Genomic DNA, 23,084 nt, shown 5'->3' on the forward strand with positions numbered 1-23,084 from the left:
GTACCAAGATGACATTTTTAGAGAAGCAACTGTCATATTCTCACTGTGAAGTTCCAAGGATAAGCATGGAGACTACCATTTTGTAAAGCAAAGCTAGAACTGGCTTTTCCCCTCACATACATCACAATACCACACCATTGCTTATAATGCATTTTACCACAATACCATGAAATAGGTAGCACAAGGCTCGTCCTGCTAACTACTCAGCCAGGGCAACTAGTTAAGTTGGAACAATACAACAAACTTTCAGGTATACAAGCCCTTCCTCAAGCTGGTGTGTCCAAAAGCTTGTCTGATTATGGTCAGACTCCTAAAGATATTTCCCTGTGACAAACCTTGTCTGGAAGTCATAATGGCCCTGCAAAATACCACCCTGAGAAATCAGTGTATTTAACTCCAGAAAGTCAACACCTGTGCCTGTAGTTCAAGACTAATCTTATCTGACTGCCTCACAAGAGGAAAAAACAAAGAAAAATTTCCAACATCTTTTGCACAACTGAAATCCTACAGGTAGACAAAAATGTTGTAAGACACATTTATTCAAGAGTGCTTATTAAGTACTGAAGTTGTACTGTTATGCACATCAAATTCAAGCCTCTGTCTCCTGCGTGCTTTCACTCAGTATGCCTCAGGTACATCGGCTTTTCAGTTAGTACCTCCTTGCAACGTGCCTTTTGAAAGTTTCTTCAGGCCGAAGCAGAAACCTGTTGGAAACAAGACTGTCTGAAATTTAGGTATTGCAATTCTAGACCTTAGGTCAGCTGCACCTATTCCAAGTTTAGGGTTGGATATTAGGACAGCATAGAAATATTTCAAGTACAGCACATCATGAAAAAAATAAAACCAAGAGAGACCCACTCACTTAGAAGCAGGTCTTATTATTGAGACTATTATCCAAGGCACTCCAATCTGCAACACTGTCCCTGACACTTTGGTGCGATGCAACAGATGCTTCGTGTGGTGCCATGGCACTTATCAAACCAAACTGGTTTTGCTCTTTGCTTCCACTGACACAGCTTCTCAAGAAGTTGAATGAACCCTGGAGAGCTTCTAGCAACGCAAACATTAAAGTCTTTTCTCCAAGATGCTATTTCTCCAGTAAGCTATCATTAGCAGGGAGACATACAGAGGCACTTGGGAATGCCAGAGGCGTGCATGAATGAACACCCACAAATAAGTCAGATGAACAGTACATTCTGCAATGACCTAATCAAAAAGGCTGTACATCTTTATTTGTATTTGGTTCCAACATCATGTCTGAATTATGCCTCTGATTTACAGCACCTCACTTTGCTTTTTTTCAACTTTACCATACATCAAACCAATCCAACTCATTAATTTTGTCTACTTTTCCATGCTTTAAAATCTCAGTGAGCATGGAGATGACCCAATCACTTCCCACTCCTCAAATTAAAACCTACCAGGAATCCTGACTAGTATTAGACTGGTAGGATGGTGTCACAGCAGAAGTTTAAAACTCACATTACCTGGCATCAGTTTGGATGCTCCCACTGTCAGCATTTCCTACAGACTCAGTAACTCTCTCTCCAAAGCATGTTATTGTATAAGAGTGCTAGGAATTTGAAATTTCCCTTCTCCACCTTTTTGATTAAGGCTCATTGCCACAACCCTATCACTGTCCTAAGAGGACTAAAGTTGTCCATAAAACAGCACATTTGCTACTTTTACCTTCCATGGGCTAAGGATAAGAAAAGAACACACAAAAGTTTGCATATGCCAAAAGCAAGGCGGGGAAGCATCAGAGAGGGCAGACGCGCCTGCAGAACTATGAACACATGCCAGCATGGGCAGTGGGGTCTGGGCACATGGACAAGGAGGACATGAGGGAAACCTCAGGAGAAAGAAGTTAATTGACTTGAGGCAGTCCCACTTTGCAGAGGAGTTTGGCAAACGATGGAAGGTCTGCGGAGATCTCCAATAAAAGCATCCTATATTAAGGAATTCGACCAGACACCACCCAGCAATCAGCAAGGAGCATTATCAGTTCCCCACAGAGGACTCACACTGGAAGACTTTCATGTTTGCTTTCAAATGGTAGTCACAGTCATTCAGCATCTTTTTAATCCCCAATTACACAGAAGTTACATTACCATGCCATCTAGAAGTTTCTGTCCATGTCCACTCATTTATTAAGCAGACAATAATTAAAAAGAGCAGGTGTCCCCCCAATCCCTTAAAATGTTTATATCCTAAGTGTAAGACAAGGGCAGCAAAATTAATTTCTAGTTGTTGGTTGAATTAATAGTCATACTGTCTCCAGTGGTCACATTGCAAATGAAAGAATTTTCTTATCTGGAGTTAATACTTCTAAAGAGCAAGGGAAAGATAAGCCTGTCTGAATATAACATTGGGCTGCATGATTTTGCAAGTGCAAAGTAAGCAGATGGGCTGAGTAGCAGGAGAGCCGTGTCACTCACTCAGTGGGTACTGTCCAGATAGCACATCAACACTTCTCCCAAGTTACACCCATCAGAGCTCTATGCTTCAAACTGCAATTCAGCAAGTAAGCTCTTAAATTATCCATAATTGCTTATTTTGTTCGGATTTTTTCATGGCTTGTTTGTTTGTAAAAGACTAGCCAGGCTGTCTGGGAACAGCTTGGCTGCATCATGGACTGAGAAATAGAGCCCAACTATCATAGGAGTAGCAGCCCGCAGTGTCAGTTTTAGACAGCAGATGGCCGGGAGTAGAGAAAGCTTCCAAGCACATGGTATGCCAAAACTTCAGCAATTTTCTTTTTGTCAGGCAGCTTTCAGAAACACAAGATGTAGCTGAACCTCTTCATGCCGGCCAAGATTAAAATAAGAGAGCATAGCAGAATCCTACAAAATACTACCGCTTCCTAAAAATATTTAGGCTGCACAGTCTAAGCGAGATACTGCATGACTACAGCAGCTTCCTTTCCAATATTGGCTAAGGAATTAAAGATGCAGAAAACATGACTGCTTTGCGACGTGTGGGCATAAGCAGACCAACAGCAAGATCCTGTTCTACCTCAAAAGACATACCTTGAAGTGATGGAAACTGAACAACTGGGCTAAAATGAGGATTCACATCAGAAGCGTTTCAAGAAGTTGCTGAAGATGTAATGTTCCTACACATGTAATAAGTAAACACAACAAGCAAAAGTACCCAGAAATGTATACCAGACCTCCCTCTCATAAACATTAGCCATTACTATATTCTTTCACTATTTAAAAAAAAAAAAAAAAAAAAAAAAAAAAAAAAGCCTGACAGTTTTCCAGCTGTCTACCTGACAGTGAGATAAGGAGTTTCATACCTTTAAATTGTGACTGGCTCAACTCCAGTCCCAATTTTGTGATAACAAAAAAAAAGAAAAATAAAATAAAATCAATAGCAACTCGATAAGCCCAACATCAACCACATAAAAAGGAACAGTGACGTCATTACTGCTGCTAGTAGACAGAAGCCAAGACCAAGCATTTGAACAGCAGCATCTTGGCCCACAGTTTCAGCTAGCACCAAACAATAAATGGATATGGACAAAAAGAGTTTTATCTTTTCATTTCAGACTTCTGTCTCGGAGAAACACAGATGAGCTGAAAGAGTTGCAAGGCTTGTGCCGCCTCTGTTTTGTTGCAAGGAAAATTAAGTCTAATTCATACTTCATATAAGCACTTACTTCCTTAACCACCAAACCCTTTCGTGGAGGTTATTTGAGTTTGTCAGAGAAAGACAAGATTAACAAGATCCATGCAAGGAAGTGTTGGTTTTGAGAATTTATGCAAGCCCTTCCCCCTGTCGTCTTAATAGCTTTACTGGAAAGTTATAAAAATGACAAATGAAACCCAAAGAGACTTACCCACAGATTTCAGGAAGCTTCTACAAGCTTGTGATGGAACAAGGCTCTGACAGTACAGCACAACAGAAAGCCCTATTTGTCCCATCCACCCCAAAACCATTTCCAACTTAATGGCCTGTAACTGCAAGTTACAAGCTCATAGTAAGTCTGCTGCATTACAGAAGCTCTGCTCCTCCAGCATCCACCACCCTTTATTTAATCAGTAGCCTCGGATAGGGCTTCACTCAATATACAGCTAGGTTGAAGGACTTTACTTCCACAGGTATGTGCCATCCTGAAACAAGTATAATCCAAAGTAACATGTTCTTTGAGAGTGTCCTGGTTTCAGCTGGGATAGAGTTAACTGTCTTCCTAGTAGCTGGTACAGTGCTATGTTTTGAGTTCAGAGCGAAGAATGTTGATAACACTGATGTTTTCAGTTGTTGCTCAGTAGTGTTTAGACTAATGTCAAGGATTTTTCAGCTTCTCATGCCCAGCCAGTGAGAAAGCTGGAGGGGCACAAGAAGTTGGCACAGGACACAGCCAGGGCACCTGACCCAAACTGGCCAACGGTGTATTCCATACCATGTGACGTCCCATCCAGTACAGAAACGGGGAAGTGGGGGGCAGGGATTCGCCGCTCGGGGGACTGGCTGGGTGTCGGTCGGCGGGTGGTGAGCAATTGCACTGCGTATCATTTGTACATTCCAATCCTTTCATTATTGCTGTTGTCATTTTATTAGTGTTATCATTATCATTATTAGTTTCTTCTTTTCTGTTCTATTAAACCGTTCTTATCTCAACCCACGGGTTTTGCTTCTTCTCCCGATTTTCTCCCCCATCCCACTGGGTGGGGGGGAGTGAGTGAGCGGCTGCGTGGTGTTTAGTTGCTGGCTGGGGTTAAACCACGACAGTCCTTTTTGGCGCCCAACGTGGGGCACGAAGGGTTGAGATAACGACAAACCTGACCAGAGCTTGTTAAAACAAATTTGTTATAAGCATTCATTATATCGGTCTAATAGTTGCTGGTCATTATGTTGATTTATGTGTTCTTAGAGTTGTTGCTCTGGTTTTTAAAGTTCTGTTATGTATCACCTCGCTTGCTGTATGTAGTCCCTCTTCTGCTGCTTATCATCCGTGGGAGGTGGATTAAGGTTTTCGCTTTGATGTATTGTATAACACTGGTTTATGGTATGATAAAGTCGTCGGCTGTGGGATTAATCCGGTACTTGCACCCAGCATTGTCACCTTTATACTGTGGAAGCCATCTGTGGGAAACTATTAATAATTATACCATTTACCTTTCCTCCTTGGAAAACCAGTCTATGGGTGGGATACCTTTCTTCCCCTCTCCTTTCTCCTTCAGTCCAGTTACAATGGTGTTTGAGAATTTTGAAAAATTTGAATACTCTTGGGATGTTGGGACCAGCACGGTCCTAGCCCTACTGCTAGGAATTAGCATGCTTCTGAATGTGGTTCAGCTCTCATTTAAGGTTAAACAACTATTTAAGAAAATCACCCAGAGATCTGCCCCAAGGCTGGATAATTATGAGTGGCAGGGTGTGTGGGGTAGTATGGGCAAGTACCTAGAAAAGTGGGCACCTCCAGTGTTTTGGAAATTCACCCCTGAACAAGTGCAGAATCCAGAAGAACTAGTAAAATATTTGGAAAAGGTATGCTGTCACCCCGGCAGCTCCAGAGAGATACAAATTACTGCAACGTGCTGGGGCCTGGCCCATGCCTATCGAGCCCTGTTCGACACCACTCAGTACCCTCAAGGGGAAGAGAAGGTCTCTGGACCTAACAACAAAACGATGAGCACTGTGGCTATCCAAACCTCAGCGACAGGCCCTGCAGCCCCTCCAGCCTCGGCAATGAGCACGGCAGCTACCCAAACCTCGGCAACGGGCACTGGGGTCCCTCCAGCCCCAGCAACGAGCACAGCAGCTACCCAAACCTTGGCAACAGACACTGCGGTTATCCAAGACCCGGCGAGCGGTACTGCAACTGAACCAGTGGACCAACCTGCACCAGTATCAGTTGCCCCCGTACAGAAAAAGAAATATACAAAAAAATCAGTTCGCTTAGCGAAGGATGAAGGCGAACCAGGGTCATCACGGGAACAGGAGGAAGAGGCAGAACCAGAGGTAATAACCCGGTCCCTATCCTTGAGTGAGCTGCGGGATATGCGAAAAGATTTTGGCCGCCGTATAGGTGAGCATATTATCACCTGGCTCCTCCGATGCTGGGACAATGGGGCTAATAGCTTGGAATTAGAAGGTAGGGAAGCCAAGCAGCTGGGATCGCTTGCCAGGGAAGGTGGCATTGACAAGGCAATTGGAAGAGGGACACAAGCCATCAGCCTCTGGAGGCGACTCCTGTCAAGTGTGAAGGAAAGGTACCCCTTTAAGGAAGATGTTATATGTCAATCAAGCAAGTGGACAACCATGGAAAAAGGTATCCAATATCTGAGGGAATTAGCTGTGCTAGAGACAATTCATCATGATCCGGACAACCCACAATTACCCAAAGATCCAGACGAAGTCCAATGCACACGACCCATGTGGCGGAAGTTTGTACGGAGCGCACCATCGTCCTATGCCAACTCACTGGCAATAATGACCTGGAAAGACGAAGAGGCACCGACAGTGGATGAAGTGGCTCGCCAACTCCGTCAATACGAAGAAAATCTCTCCTCCTCCCTACAAGCCTGCATTTCGGCTGTGGAGAAGCTGTCCGAGGATTTCCAGCAATTCAAAGAGGAGATGTCCTGTTGCCCACCTGTAAGGACCAATGTCTCAGCTATTAGGAGTGAGCGCTCCTCTGCCCAAGAGAAAGAATATAGAAGGTACACACCACGAGGTGCCCTGTGGTTTTACTTATGTGATCATGGAGAGGACATGAGGAAATGGGATGGAAAACCTACCTCGGTCCTAAATGCACGGGTACGTGAGCTGCGAGGAAAAAACACCACAAAAGGGGATTCTACCAGGAAAAATGCCGCTCCGGTTTCCAAACAGAGTAGAAGGGCTGATCTTATTTCTGATCCTCTTGAAGGGACTTCTGAGCCAATTTTACGAGAAGTGAATACTGGATACTCTGACCAGAATTAGAGGGGCCCTGCCTCCAGCCAGGTGGAGGAAAGGGATAACCGGGTCTATTGGACTGTGTGGATTCGATGGCCTGGCACGTTAGACCCACAGGAGTATAAGGCTCTAGTAGACACCGGCGCACAGTGTACTTTAATGCCATCAAGTTATGAAGGGGCAGAACCCATTTCTATTTCTGGTGTGACAGGGGGATCCCAAGAGTTAACTGTATTGGAAGCTGAAGTAAGCCTAACTGGGAATGAATGGCAGAAACACCCCATTGTGACTGGTCCAGAGGCTCCGTGCATCCTTGGCATAGACTATCTCAGGAGAGGGTATTTTAAGGACCCAAAGGGGTATCGATGGGCTTTTGGTATAGCTGCCTTGGAGACGGAGGGCACGGAACAGCTGTCTACCCTGCCTGGTCTCTCTCAAGACCCTTCGATTGTGGGGTTGCTGAGGGTTGAAGAACAACAAGTACCAATTGCTACCACGACGGTGCACCGGCGGCAATATCGCACCAACTGAGACTCTCTGATTCCCATCCACAAGTTGATTCGCCAACTGGAGAGCCAAGGAGTGATCAGCAAAACTCGCTCACCTTTTAATAGTCCCATATGGCCCGTGCGAAAGTCTAATGGGGAGTGGAGACTAACAGTTGACTATCGCGGCCTGAATGAAGTTACGCCACCGCTGAGTGCTGCCGTTCCAGATATGCTAGAACTTCAATACGAACTAGAGTCAAAGGCAGCCAAGTGGTATGCTACAATTGACATTGCTAATGCGTTTTTCTCAATCCCTCTGGCAGCAGAGTGTCGTCCACAATTTGCCTTTACTTGGAGGGGTGTCCAGTACACTTGGAATCGACTGCCCCAGGGGTGGAAACACAGCCCCACCATTTGCCATGGACTAATCCAGACTGCACTGGAAAAAGGTGAAGCTCCGGAACACCTGCAATACATTGATGACATCATCGTATGGGGCAACACGGCAGAAGAAGTCTTTGAGAAAGGGAAGAAAATAATCCAAATCCTTCTGAAAGCCGGTTTTGCCATAAAAGAAGGTAAGGTCAAGGGACCTGCACGGGAGATCCAGTTTTTAGGAATAAAATGGCAAGATGGGCGTCGTCAGATCCCAATGGATGTGATTAACAAAATAGCAGCTATGTCTCCACCAACTAATAAAAAGGAAACACAGGCCTTCTTAGGTGTCGTGGGGTTTTGGAGAATGCATATTCCAAATTACAGTCTGATTGTAAGCCCTCTCTATCAAGTGACCCGAAAGAAGAATGATTTTCAATGGGGCCCTGAGCAACAACAAGCCTTTGAACAAATTAAACGGGAGATTGTTCACGCAGTAGCCCTTGGACCAGTCCGGACAGGACAAGATGTTAAAAATGTGCTCTATACTGCAGCTGGGGAGAATGGCCCTACCTGGAGCCTCTGGCAGAAAGCACCTGGGGAGACCCGAGGCCAACCCCTGGGGTTTTGGAGTCGGGGATACAGAGGATCCGAGGCTCGCTATACTCCAACTGAAAAGGAGATATTGGCAGCATATGAAGGAGTTCAAGCTGCCTCAGAAGTTGTTGGTACTGAAACACAGCTCCTCTTAGCACCCCGACTGCCAGTGCTGGGCTGGATGTTCAAAGGGAGGGTCTCCTCTACACATCACGCGACTGATGCCACGTGGAGTAAGTGGATTGCACTGATCACACAACGGGCTCGCATAGGAAACCCCAGTCGCCCAGGAATTTTGGAAGTGATCACGGACTGGCCAGAAGGCAAAGATTTTGGAATGTCGCCAGAGGAGGAGGTGGCACGTGCTGAAGAGGCCCCGCTGTATAATAAACTGCCAGAAAATGAGAGGCAATATGCCCTGTTCACTGACGGATCCTGTCGCATCGTGGGAAAGCATCGGAGGTGGAAAGCTGCCGTATGGAGTCCTACACGACAAGTTGCAGAAACTGCTGAAGGAGAAGGTGAATCGAGTCAGTTTGCAGAGGTGAAAGCCATCCAGCTAGCATTAGATATTGCTGAAAGAGAAAAGTGGCCAGTGCTCTATCTCTATACTGACTCATGGATGGTGGCAAATGCCCTGTGGGGCTGGCTACAGCAATGGAAGCAGAGCAACTGGCAGCGCAGAGGTAAACCCATCTGGGCTGCCGCACTGTGGCAAGATATTGCATCCCGGCTAGAGAATCTGGTTGTAAAAGTACGTCACGTAGATGCTCACATACCCAAGAGTCGGGCCACTGAAGAACATCAAAACAACCAACAGGTGGATCAGGCTGCCAAGATTGAAGTGGCTCAGGTGGACCTGGACTGGCAACATAAGGGTGAGCTATTTATGGCTCGGTGGGCCCATGATGCTTCAGGCCATCAGGGAAGAGATGCAACATATAGATGGGCTCGTGACCGAGGGGTGGACTTGACCATGGACACTATTGCACAGGTTATCCATGAATGTGAAACATGTGCTGCAATTAAGCAAGCCAAGCGGTTAAAGCCCCTGTGGTATGGAGGGCGATGGCTGAAATATAAATATGGAGAAGCCTGGCAGATTGACTATATCACACTCCCACAAACTCGCCAAGGCAAGCGCTATGTGCTCACGATGGTGGAAGCAACCACTGGATGGCTGGAAACATATTCTGTGCCCCATGCCACCGCCCGGAACACTATCCTGGGCCTAGAAAAGCAAGTCTTGTGGCGACATGGCACCCCAGAACGAATTGAGTCAGACAACGGGACTCATTTCCGAAACAACCTCATAGACACCTGGGCCAAAGAGCATGGCATTGAGTGGGTGTATCATATCCCCTATCATGCACCAGCCTCTGGGAAAATTGAGCGATACAATGGACTGTTAAAGACTACATTGAGAGCAATGGGGGGTGGAACTTTCAAACATTGGGATACACATTTAGCAAAAGCCACCTGGTTAGTCAACACCAGAGGATCTGCCAATCGGGGTGGCCCTGCCCAGTCGGAATTTTTACATACTGTAGAAGGGGATAAAGTCCCTGTAGTGCACATAAAAAATATGTTAGGGAAGACAGTCTGGGTTACTCCTGCCTCAGGCAAAGGTAAACCCATTCGTGGGATTGCTTTTGCTCAAGGGCCTGGGTGCACTTGGTGGGTGATGCGAAAAGATGGGGAAGTCCGATGTGTGCCTCAAGGGGATTTAGTTTTAGGTGAGAACAGCCAGAATTAAACTGTATATTAGTTGCTATATAACCCTGCTACTGTATATTATCCTTACTATAATTATGTGCTATATCCATAGTACTATAGTAAGAATCACTTAGATCAAGCAAGAAAAGAACTGTGATAAAACTGAGCAAAGCGCAGTAGTGATGGAACCAGAACTGACTCCAGCATGCAACAATCCAACGGTGCACACCATCCTCCTGCTGCGCCAAATGTCACCTGCTTGTCACACTGCACTGAAGCCCAATTCTGCTCCACCGACTGAGAGGACTTTGCACCATCCCTCCTGCCCAGAAAGACTGGTATGACAGATGGAGCCCAGAGTCGGAAACTAAATGAACTCAATGAACATTTTATGAACATGACCCATGAACTAAAGGAATGATATCTCTGTGTGTGTATACATATATATATATATCATTGCTCATATGTCTTAAAGGGATGGAAAAGTGATGATTGATCAGGATGTAACTAAAGGTATGGGAACTGTGCATGACGTCAATGGTATAGAATAAGGGGTGGATACTGTCCTGGTTTCAGCTGGGATAGAGTTAACTGTCTTCCTAGTAGCTGGTACAGTGCTATGTTTTGAGTTCAGAGCGAAGAATGTTGATAACACTGATGTTTTCAGTTGTTGCTCAGTAGTGTTTAGACTAATGTCAAGGATTTTTCAGCTTCTCATGCCCAGCCAGTGAGAAAGCTGGAGGGGCACAAGAAGTTGGCACAGGACACAGCCAGGGCACCTGACCCAAACTGGCCAACGGTGTATTCCATACCATGTGACGTCCCATCCAGTACAGAAACGGGGAAGTGGGGGGCAGGGATTCGCCGCTCGGGGGACTGGCTGGGTGTCGGTCGGCGGGTGGTGAGCAATTGCACTGCGTATCATTTGTACATTCCAATCCTTTCATTATTGCTGTTGTCATTTTATTAGTGTTATCATTATCATTATTAGTTTCTTCTTTTCTGTTCTATTAAACCGTTCTTATCTCAACCCACGGGTTTTGCTTCTTCTCCCGATTTTCTCCCCCATCCCACTGGGTGGGGGGGAGTGAGTGAGCGGCTGCGTGGTGTTTAGTTGCTGGCTGGGGTTAAACCACGACAGAGAGTTATTTCCAGATATAGCTTCTCTCAAATTCACTGTCCTTCCTCAGAAAGAAGCTAACTTGCCTTCATTTCTGCGTCCTGTTATGACAACCATCTGTCAGGCAAGCATTTTAGTTCAAGATAATAGAAGTACAGTAAAGCAGGGATTCTATCCAACCCTCACCTGCAAATAGCTCTTCCAGAAAAGAAAAAACAAAAAAACAAAAAACCCAAAACACACCACTCACCTGCTTGAAGATCAGATTGGTTCAAATGTTTAAGAGCTATGACTAGAAATAACACTTTAAACTGGAAAAATATTTTTCCAGTTTAAACTACAAAAAAATTTGGGAGGACCAAGCAACTATACATCTGGCCAGGAGTTTGGGGTTATTGCATAATTCAGCATTTGCAAGTACCACCATAAGAAGTGGGCAAGACCTCCCTCTGAATACCATTTAACAAATTACATTTTCAACCCAGACACTACTTAACATCATACTCTATTGCTTTCCCTCTCTGCTGTTGCCTTAAATCAAATAGCTGGTTCAAGTGAGCAACAGCACCTCTTCTAGTGTAAACGTATGGGAGGCTAACTGCTGCAAAGTCTTCCCTTTCCCTCCCTACACTTTTTCCATTAACCACATGTGTGAAATGAGACTCCAACTCCTACACAGCACAGGGTTCTGTCCTTGATGCCCTGCAGATCCTAAGACATGGAAAGGACAGTTGGTATGAAGAGGTCTCTAAGAGCACAAACAGAAAAAAGAAAACAACACACAAACACTTTTTCTGCAGAGCGCACAGTGCGCAATTCCATGGTAGCTCACCAATTTATATAGGTCAAACTTTGAGACCTCAACTAAAATAACTGAAGGCTCACATGATGAGGCTCACAAATGTATCTACAGCATGAATTTTCATTGCCGAGATAGGATAGGTTTTGCCATAACAAGAAGAAATGTTTCTGTATTCTAGCTGCCATATTGGACTGATGAGGAGTCGCTCTGATCTACTCAATGACCTTCACTGGAGAACCCTAACTCTGAATATAGTTTGATTGCACAGGGAAGTTACCATTCCCTACCAGTTGCCAGCAGTGAATCCGTACACTCACATTCCTGCATACAAGAATTAAAAAGAAAAAAAAAAAAAAAAAAAAAGAAAAAAAACCAGTAGTTACTCAGAAGTAAGTTTCTGCAGAGCAAGACTGCACGTGAACCAGTAGTGGAGTTCAGCAGCAAGACTCAGTGCTGACACGTAGTTACCAATCCATTTGCCCCTTGCACCAGGCGAGGTTGAGGAGTTCAAGAAGCAAAGAACAGGAAAAGGGTTTTTAAATGTTTGGGCAACAAATCTGTACTGAGCAAAATACACTTGCTTCCACTGCAAGCACAACTCCCACAGATGCAAAAATATGCTGCTTTTTTTTTTTTTTTTACCTCCTGCATTCAGCAGTGTGTTTAACCTTGGAGCTGTCAAGCTCCATCATGAATAATGAGCCATGACAACACTCCAAGTGATCCTTGGAGAACAGACCAATTTTTACTATATGCTACGCAAGGCAAAACACTGTTAGCATATTCCCATGGTACTGTACCTGCTTTGAAAATATACAGTAATGTGGCCATCAAGAGGAAACCACAAGTAAATACAGAAAAAATAAGCTACTTGCTTATATTTCATCACCTACAAACGCAGAACAAGCAATAAAATCTCCTAATGATTCCTATTTAAAAATAAACCAGGACGGAGAAGGAGATTTGTCTCACTGAATATGCATTTCACACAAATGTTTCACAGCAGAGGAACATCTGCATTTGAAACAACCCATGGTGGCTACAGTATGAAAAGAGAGCAGCCTGCAGGTCTCGCAGCACCTTCCTCAGTGACCTCTAGCAGATGAGCACGAACATGGGACAGGAGGGCAGCCTCTGCCCCAAGCAGCCCCCCAACACCCTCAGAACATACCTCCCCCCCATACACATGGCACTGCCAGAAAGTGTCGGAAGAAACCGAGTTGCTTGAATGATCAGTTGAAGCTCTTCCACACCGACACCCTAACCATGCCAAGGCAGGTCTTTAAGAAGAAACAGCAGAGGTAAACAAGCAATGGCAAGAGCCATTTCTGCTGTGCACCTCCCAAGCGCAAGGAGAGGAAGGGAGCAAATAGATTCATCTAAAGAAAGGAAAAACTAGGAAGAAACAATCTGAAGATTTAAACAGGCATTCACTTATCTCCTAAACAACAATGGAGGCTTGTGGTTCCAAATATTCCTTTAAAAAAAAAAAAAAGTCATGACCTGTTCAGGAAATAAATGCTAATTCATTAACATGAACCTGGAAAACACACATGTTCTCTAACAGACCCAAGCAACAAGCATCTGTTCTGTGTTTTTGCAAAGGGGGAAAACCAAACATATCCTTATTCCTGACCTGTTTGCAACAAGGTATTTGTTCATGGCTTTGTAGTGGGAAAAACTTGCCTTATTTCTGTGCCATTTCTTAGTCTTGTTGGCACAACCAGAACTACAGTGCATCACTTTCCCCTCTCTGTAGGGGCACCACTGTACTTGCGGTTCAGTTTCAAAAGTTACTATAAGCTATGGGAGCTTTCAAAAAGCTCTGGAGAGCAGGAAAGAAGCCACATCAGTAGATGCTTGCCTTTCCTTAAGTTGCTAAGTTTGCAGTGCCAGACAGCAGAAACCAGTCCTGAGCACTTTGAGGAGTTTTAAGTGCTAACACATCTCCCCTCCCACTGAACTGCTGTTAAAAACTGAGCCCTCTCCTGCAAGACTGGATGGCTCTTGAGAGCCGAAGTCAGAAAAATCTCTTGAGTTCTTGTCTACAGTTGAAGCTGGAGCAGAGCCTCCACCACTGAAGCGATAACATAGTTACACACGAGAACGTATTTAATGACAATTTAGTTTTCCATTTGGGGGTATAGCCACCCATATCCCTCCTCCACCTGGTCTCCTTTCCCCCTACTCACCTCTTCCACACACAGGGCATTTTGCAGCTACTCACACCATACTAGATCTCCCCTTCCCCTGCAGCACTCCCAAATCAGCAAGACCTGTGCTATCACCACACACAGCACTACCACAATCTCCATTTCAAAACAGTTCTGCTCTTAACAGAGGACTCGCTATACTCAAAGAAGTCCCCCAAATTACAGGGACAGTAATTGTCTTTTAGCATTATAGTTAAAATGTCCTCAGCCCTCTGCATACATCATGTCAGTTTCTCCCACTCCCTGATAATCTATTTCCATTTATGCCCCACATCACAGCTCTGCACATTTAGCAGTTCCATTCCCTGCTAGCAATATTTGGCAATAAGATCCCTTTAAAGAAGGCTAATTACAGATTTCACTTGAACAGAAATTGGTACCAGGCCAATCTGTAAGCTCTTTAATAAGCTTTCAAACTTCACTTCACACCAGGCAAGACTTTGTTCTCCACCAGGAGCAGCGAAGTAGCTCTAAAAGCAAAGATGGAAAGCTTGCCACTACAAGAGGAGGAGGGAGGTCACAGCTCTAATTCTTCTTGCAGCACTGCACCTTCTCCATGCGAGTCTTTCCCTGGAGATACGCTGCCCATGTTTCACAAAAAAACCTAAGGAAGCCAGTTCAGATACCATGAAAATAATGAGAAGTAGTCACAAAAAAACCCCAGCTGACAGTTGTATTAGAAGAGGAGCAAAAACCAGTATGACAGAAAGTGGGTCAAGGACTCAGAAATTAGGAATTGATAAAATTAAGGATGCATGGTCATGTGCATGCACGGAGCATAGCATTTTCTGAAAACACGTGTTCGAAGATGGAGTTCCAGTTTTCAAAGGGATGGAAGAACCCAAGGCAAAGTGTCTCAAGCACCTCCGTATCTAGTCCCATATCAGGGCAAATGTTTTCTGCCTGTATATGCCAGACTTAGCACAGAAAACAGAAATCTCACCTGTGGATGCTCCTCTCCACCTTTGTACCGCTGCCACTTTTGCTCTCTGTAAGCTGTGCCCACAACACCTGGTGAAATTACATTTCAGCCAGACCATTTTTCTGACGGGAATTAAGGCAAGACTCTGCAAACCACCCTCTGTGCTACCTGCCCAATACCCTTTTCAGTTTCCACCCTAGTTAATTGATAAAATGGTCAACAGAAAGATGGTCCTGTTTTGAAGATACAAGACTAGCACCCAGGAAAACTACAGAAGAGCTTTCTGTGCAAGGTTAGACAAGTCATCATTTTCCACTGTGGTCAACAACTATGTGGCATCACATGCAGATGTCACACCTGATATACTAAAGTACTGCTGTTGGAGTGGCTGACTGCCCAGAGAATCCCAGCTGAAATCTGTGGGAACCACGCACACTGAGTACACAGCTGTCAGGAAGTCTCCAACTGGGAACTCAACACACAGGCACTTAAAAAAGAAGAGTTATGAGTGTTACACATGTAAAGCATACACATCAATAATGTCTATTTGACAGAGATTAAACCCATGAATATCTACAACATCCTCAGCTTTTAACATACCTAAAGGGTCTCCCCACTGGGAGATGCCACCCTAAAAGAATGACTTGTGACAGTAGCAGACTTCTCCTATATATAGGCAAGCCTTTAAGAGGCCAACAGAACCACTCTCGCAAAAGGGCTACATACCTACTCCCCAGACACTATTAAAACACATTTTAATCGTCTTGGGGGACACCTTTGGGGGCATGGAAACAGAGCCACAGTACAACTGCAAAGCTTCACACATTAACTTTGAAAGGCAAACCATAAGTCTGATGCTCACCGACCCCTAAAAGCTGTGAATAAAAATGTGGCAGGAAAGGAACTATCTTTTTCCAGCCTTATTCTCTGAAGTACCCATGCAGATTTTACTGGAACGTTTGCAGGGCTTCCCGACTGAAGACAGATCTAGCAGGAAGAATTTAATCTAGAACCTCAATACTATCAAAATATGAGTACCTGAACACAGACTACCATAACAGGAAACAATAAGAAACCAGAGATGTGTGTTAATAATTAGAGCGTCTATTAACACGCGCACACACACAGAGCTTATCAGAAGTGCCAAGGCGTTTCAAAGGAAAAGCATTATTCAAATACAGATATTTGCTAGCAGCTGTATCATTACCATATTCTCTAGCTGGTTTTGATTAAACTCAGTGGACATCAAGTTAATCCCACAGGACAGTATCATTCACTTTTATAATAGCTACTGAGCTCATTTCTGTGTTTGAGCCCTGCTGTAGTGTCATGACTAAATGTGGCAAGCAACAAATCACACCCTCTCAGCAGCCAGTGCCTGTCCTTTCTCCTTTCAAAGCTTTCATTCATTTCTGCATTTTTTAAAGTCATGCTGCTTCAAAACAGCTGATCCAGATGGTGGATATTTGGATTTCAACCTTCCCACATGGTGATGTGGCTCAAGAAAATAAAAACTGTTGCTACCTGCTGCTGACCTACTTCTTTCTCTAATTTGTTTCCTGCCATACGACAGAATAAACAATGCAGTTCATTGAACTAGTCTTCCACACCTACCCACCACTATGTAGTGAATAAAAAATAAAATTAATAGAGGAAGGAGGGGGAAGGAAGGGGAAAAAAAAAAGCAGTATGATCCAGCAGGGGGTAGGGGGGAGCAACTCTCACCTCTATCATAGTCATCTTCCTCTATTGCTTTTTCCTGAAGCCTCTGAAGCCGTAAGATCAAGGATTTTATCTATGCAAAGAGAAAAAAGTTAATTATGAAGAAGTTGCATTTAAAAATATTTAGACTATTAACCTCCACATAATAAAAATTTAATAGATTACTACATTGCTAGAATGGTCCGATTTTGAGAGTGAAACCAAACATTAATTAAGTGGACAGACCTATTTGGAAGCCAGCTGAACTGCAGCTACTTGAACGACGCTCAGCTTTAGTCCAAACACATACAGAGATAACAAACTGTTTCTTGAAAAGCAAAAGAGATCACATGATCATAGGATATTTTTCACCCTTTGAATAAATCAAAGTAAGGATTATTAGAGGATTCTGTCAGCATGACACCTACTTCTGATCACATTGTACTCAACAGGGTGTTCTTGAGCCCATTCTAACAATTTTTTGCCTACATGAGTTTTGCACAGAACAAATCCAGAATTTCCATATGCAAACCACATTTTCTTCTGTAAGTAAAAAGAGAAATACAGTATGAATATTTTGGAACAGGTATACTTATGTTATGGCACAGAAAACTGTGTTCATATGCAGCCAGTGAAGGTTCATTAAAATATAATTTAGGCTTATCTGCATAACATTGATGTTTGCATTTTCAGAAATGTTCACACTGCAAATGCTAGATGGGGGAAAAAAGAAAAACACCAATACCTATTCTACATACAGAGTGCCCTTTCACACCAAAAAAGAAACTCTTACCGTAATAAAGTTTTATTTCTAAAGTTACTGCTTCTCTTTGTTAACATGAAGGGTCTGGACCAAAGTTCTAAATTTACTAAAAAATTGTAAGGCTAGGTATGTATTCAAAGGCTATTACAAGTTTTTACTGTTAGAAGAATTTGGTTAGAAGGTAGGCAGTCCTCTCCTCATTGCCATGCCAGCCACAGCCTAACATGGCTACAGTTACAAGACTGAAAAGTGTTTTCTTCTTATTAAATTTATACATGACCTGTACCAAACAAGCTGTTATCAGCACTGAAAAAGGTAAGCCTGAAAAAAGCAGCAGCATGTATTCTCATAGCCCAAAGCCTGAAAGTGCTTGAGAAAGCATTTTCTAACACAAGAAAATGCATACTTTAGACATTCTGCATTTATAAAAGATCTTGCTCCTCCCTGAAACTCTTTCATATTTAAATCCCTACATTTAAATTCTAAATTGCATAGAGAAAAATAGGTACAGCCAGTCAACAACTTAATAGAAACACTCAGTTATCGTGACTACACAATCGACACACAAATTAGGCAAGACATCTAAATTAATGGCATCCCTTCTAAACATGGTATGTGAAAGTGGACTAGTCAGAAAAGAACTAAAAAAAATAAAGCCAGAAAAGAATCAAAAAAATGCTTGATTAATAATAGGCTATAGGATGCCCCAGAGGGGAAAAAAAATAAATAAACCAAAGCCACACCCAAACAACATTGTACATACTCCCTTTTCCTCAAGGTTTTATTTTATTTTGTTTTTCACATCCTGAAACTCCAATCTTTTTTCTCTGAGGCTGGTAAGGAATGCGTAACATATTGAAGGGAGGAGCTCTGAATCCTCACCATAAATTATTTTCTGCATTTTATGCCATACTTTTGATAGAGTTTTAAAGAAGCCTGCAGTAGGAATGATTCAAATGACACTTTTTTCATATATATGATGTATAACAACCATCTATACTGAGAATACAGCTTTGCTGCTGTTTGCAGTGTTTACTCCATCATGAGCCCACAGTGGCAGGTCATTTAAAGTCCGCTTGGGTACCACAGCCCAGGCATGCCCACGGCAAACTGACTGATGCTGTCACAGTAAAGTGCTTTCTATTTGCAGGCTGGTAAGATGCTTGGAGCTCAACTAATCAGAGAGCTGCTTCAGCGTGGCATGTCCTAAATCTGTACCATGTGATGACCACTTTTTTTTTTTTTAATAAGTACAGAAAAAGCATAATTTTAACAACTTTGGTATTGTCTCCTGTTGTTGACTACAGTTGCCTTTGTTCCCTTCTGAAAAGTTTGAGACTTGCTCATTATCATTACAATAGGAAGGTGCTTGGAATTAAACATCCACACTGGCTAACCAAGGGCAAAGACATCTGAGGGCACAAATTCCCAATTCTCCATTCAATGAATTAATGAATACAGAAATTAAAGATAGCAATGTTTCTTCTGTGCCTATCAAATAAGCATACTGAAAAGACAGAAGAATAATTTCTTATTTTGATTATGTTATATATTCCCAAATTTGCAGCAAATTAATTTCCCAAACCATCCCAGACCATGGGCACATTGTCATTCCAGGCATGAAGCCAAAGAAACTGCTCCATGTCAATGTGTGTGAAGTCTGTAAATTAGAAAACCTAGTTTGAGTCCTACATGCATCCTCTATGAAAAGTAAGTATTAGAAAGCATCGTAAGCCGAAGTCAGATGTCATGGAGACTAAAGTACAAATAAAAGTTTCTCAACCTTCTGTCTTACCCAGACAGCAGGTTGTGCAAAGTCTCCCCAGAGCAGGTTGCTTCATCAGGCCTAAAGACAGTACAGTGCATCTCAGCAGGTACGTCTGAGCTGAGAAGTCACAAGAACCTGGGTTTCTGAAAGGCATCGCAGAAACTCAGGGCACTAGTGAGACACTAAAAAAAAAAAAACAAAAAACAAACACAAAACCAACCCACACCAAAAACACCCCACCACCACACCAGAAAAACCCCACCAGCCACTTAGTGCACCTTGAACAAATTTGTGAAATCCATCATGTCCACATTAATCTCTGGATTACTGCTTCCTGCATGCACAATAAAGCCAGTATTTGGCTCCTTATTGCAGGTAAGCTCAGAATGGTTTCCCTCCGATGCCCACCCCACCATCCCAAAAACTGTATAACAAAACATAACTGATCCTTCTTGAAGTTTCCCCATCCCTCTCCCACGAAGAACACAGTGAATGAGAATGCCTGTATATGTACTAGGTATACATGTGGGTATACACAGTGCAAAAAGAAAGACTCCTGACTCAACAGCCCAGTACTCCTCTGGGGTGGAAGTCAAAAAAAAAAGTTCAATTCCCAGTTGGAGTCAGAGCAGGGACTTGACCCCCATTTTTCTTCATGCAGGGAAAGTACCCATCTATTAGATTACAGACTGCTGTCATACAGGTGCCTCACTCCAAGAAATTTTTGGCTAAACTTATACATTTCCAATTACAAAGTTTAGTGTAGTTAAATCATGGTGCTTCAAGAAAAAGAGTTCTTACCACCCCCAAATTTTGTACTACATATACTGCAAACTGCAGACAAAACAGCCACCTGTGAAAGAAAATGGTATTTATTGAATTCAGAAACTGTATGACATATTAGAAATGAGAGGATCACAGTTTCAGCAGAACATAGGAATAGGGTACTGCAACAACATCACCTTTTTTTAAAGAACCAAAAAGAAAGTGGAACTGGTTTTCTCACTTTTATCATGCAGAGTGCTACTGTAAACCTCTATGAACAAATGTTGCAAAAGCCATTAATATCCCAACTCCTACATCAACTTTGACTTAGGCACTATCAATGCAAATGATGTGAGGGCCAGGGAGAGGAATCAAAGATGAAGTGAGATTACTAACCTTTAATGTACTGCGGTTGCCAAGCAGGCAGTCCTGTAGTACTGGTTCATATTTTTTCATCAAAGTATCCCAGTTATGGTCACTAACAGTAAAGCTACTTTCATAGCCTGAGGTGACAGAAGAGCCAGCAGATGCTGCATCCGAGGAATCTGTAGAATATGAAAATGTTGCATCTGTATCCGAGAGAGAGACCGTCTCGCAGTCCTGTAGTTTATCATTTGCTGTGGTCTCATTTTCGTACTCCAAATCCTCACTGGGCCTGGAGAAGCAATGCAAAGCTCCCAAGTGCTCACAAGTTCGTGACATCTCTTCTGGCTTATGCAGATTTCCTGTGGTGCTGGGATGCAGAACATACTCAGCTTCCTCGACAGTTGACTTGCCTTCAGCATCACTTACTCCAGAGGCCGAGTTCAGGGAAAGCTGTATGAAGCTGAAACTTGAACTAAAGCTATCGTGTGCACCAACAGAACGAGAAACAACATCTCTGTTCTGATATTCACAGTTGTTATTCACTTCTGTCTGATCCAAAGTATACATGTTCGGGGGCTTGCTCACTTTAGCATTGTGGCTTTTCTGCCGTGTACAGCACACAGCAGAAACACCTCCTTTGCTTGTTGCTGCAGCAGGGTAAACAGCTATCACTTCGTTTTCGGACTGTGGACTCTTGCAACATGAAAGATTTTTGCAGCATCCTGACGTTTTTCCAGTAGTGGCCAATGTTGTTACCCCGTTAGCAGGAGCTATGGCACTACTTGCTGCACTACAGCGTAAGAATTCAAAGTTACTTTGGCATGGTCTGCATAGAGAGCAGTTCTCAAAGTCTCCACAGTGCTGCCTGCCATTTTTGAGCTCTTCTGGGCTGAAAGGTTTGCAGGCACCCAGGGACTGAAACTCTATCTGTCGCTGAACTTCTGGCCTCATGTATCCAGGTCTTTTTGCCAGCTTCTTTTTACGAAGAGAGCCTGCAGGCATTAAGTGCTCCTGACCATCTGGGGGAGGGGGAAAAAAAGTCATTAAAGTGTTTCTGCAGTTTTCTAGGCTTAACATATTGTAGCATCTGAAAATAATTGTTTCAGGAATTTCAAACAGCGCATCACTTTCCATTTCAACAAAAGACAGACAGTGACCATACTGCAGACAGAGAAGAAAAGGTGTTGCTGGAGAAGGCTGTGTGTATTCAGTCACTTTCTAAAGAGTTTGCACCTGCTTTTAAGTGAACTCACTAACATAATCACATCCATCAGGACACAAACCTGGGTACGATGAATCATATCATCTTCCCTATTCATAGCACCGCTCTGTGCTGCTTCATTCTCAATTTGCTTAGCAGCATGCTAAAGCACAGACCTTGTTTAAGTCTCTCTGATCCAGAATGATTTTCAGACTTACAAGCATGTCTAGGATAGGACTGAATCTGCATAAAAAAGATGACAACCATACTCGCAAAGAAATTTTGTGCATGATCTGTTGTTGCTCATGTCCAGTTTCTTGTGTTCATATCCATGTTTTATTAGTATGAGCAAGTGATTCAGACTCTGCTTCCAGAACAGACGTGACTCTGTAACACTCTGTGGCTGCAGATGTCAGTCTAATGAGATATTTTATAAGCTGTCATTTAGATTTGCTGTACTACCTATTGTCCAAAACGTAAAGTGAAAGGAAAAGTTTTGCATGCAGGACCATCAGTCCCAGAAAACTATTGCCACCATATGCTTAGTATCATTACAGCAGTATTAATACCATTAAGAAAGGGCCTCTGCTCAATAGCTCAATTTCCCCACATATACCTTACTTACATAGATGAAATTTGTTGTTTGCAGAGCAGAATAGAAAGAACCAAGATATAAACCTCAACAAACATTAAAAGTGACAGATAAGAATGTGGTATCTTGTCTGTTTTCTGTACATTTCTATAAAAAAAAAAATATGGGTGAAAGATTACGTGGTGACTACTTTCAGTTTCTTATGGATTTACTGCTAGTCAAAAGGTATTCCATTCGTCTGTCCTGCACAGAATCAGTGGGAATACAAGCTCTGCACCATCATCCATTTTGTAACACAAAAACATATTGACCAGACCTATTTGCCAGAATCACCCTTCAAAGGGATCTAGTGACTAGCTGAATTATGCCCTCAATTAGCTGCCCTCTACTCACTGAAACAGAATCAATTGCCAGAATCTCAGGTGTTACAAATATTGTCATCACCCACACAGAGATCTTCCAAAAACACAAGTTTGAGATTTTTTTTTCTTTACATGCAATATATTTAACATTCATCTCTAATCACAACCCTTTGTCAATTTTTACGCTGACAGATGCGCACATAATCTAAACTCCTCAGCAACTCCTAACACAGGTCTCATACACACCTTACTACAAAGACATCCTATACAAAAATTTAAGCATTAGACCTGAAACTTCCCAGGAGACTTTTCCCAACATTCACTACACTCTCTCCAAATAACCTTCAACAAAAGCAATTTATACATTTTCCACATACTGGAATAGTGGCACATGTCACCATGGGACTACAGTTAAGCTTCTGTA

The 23,084-nt window shown here is 43.1% G+C and overlaps 1 protein-coding gene across 2 annotated transcripts in view; it reads right to left on the reverse strand.

Annotated features, from left to right (window-relative positions):
* Window positions 1-23,084, reverse strand: part of DISC1 (DISC1 scaffold protein) — a 204,249-nt gene that overhangs the window by 173,718 nt on the left and 7,447 nt on the right. For both annotated transcript variants that reach the window (XR_008238097.1, XM_052806849.1), the window contains exons 2-3: window positions 20,536-21,524; window positions 16,868-16,937 (exon numbers count right to left, since the gene is read on the reverse strand). Coding sequence is in view for 1 of the 2 variants with exons in the window: in XM_052806849.1 (XP_052662809.1) it covers window positions 16,868-16,937; window positions 20,536-21,507 (1,042 nt within the window). In the remaining variant the exon portion in view is untranslated. The remainder of the gene's footprint in view (window positions 1-16,867; window positions 16,938-20,535; window positions 21,525-23,084) is intronic.

This window comes from Harpia harpyja, chromosome 13 (assembly GCF_026419915.1).
Source record: "Harpia harpyja isolate bHarHar1 chromosome 13, bHarHar1 primary haplotype, whole genome shotgun sequence".
Lineage (NCBI taxonomy): Eukaryota > Metazoa > Chordata > Aves > Accipitriformes > Accipitridae > Harpia > Harpia harpyja.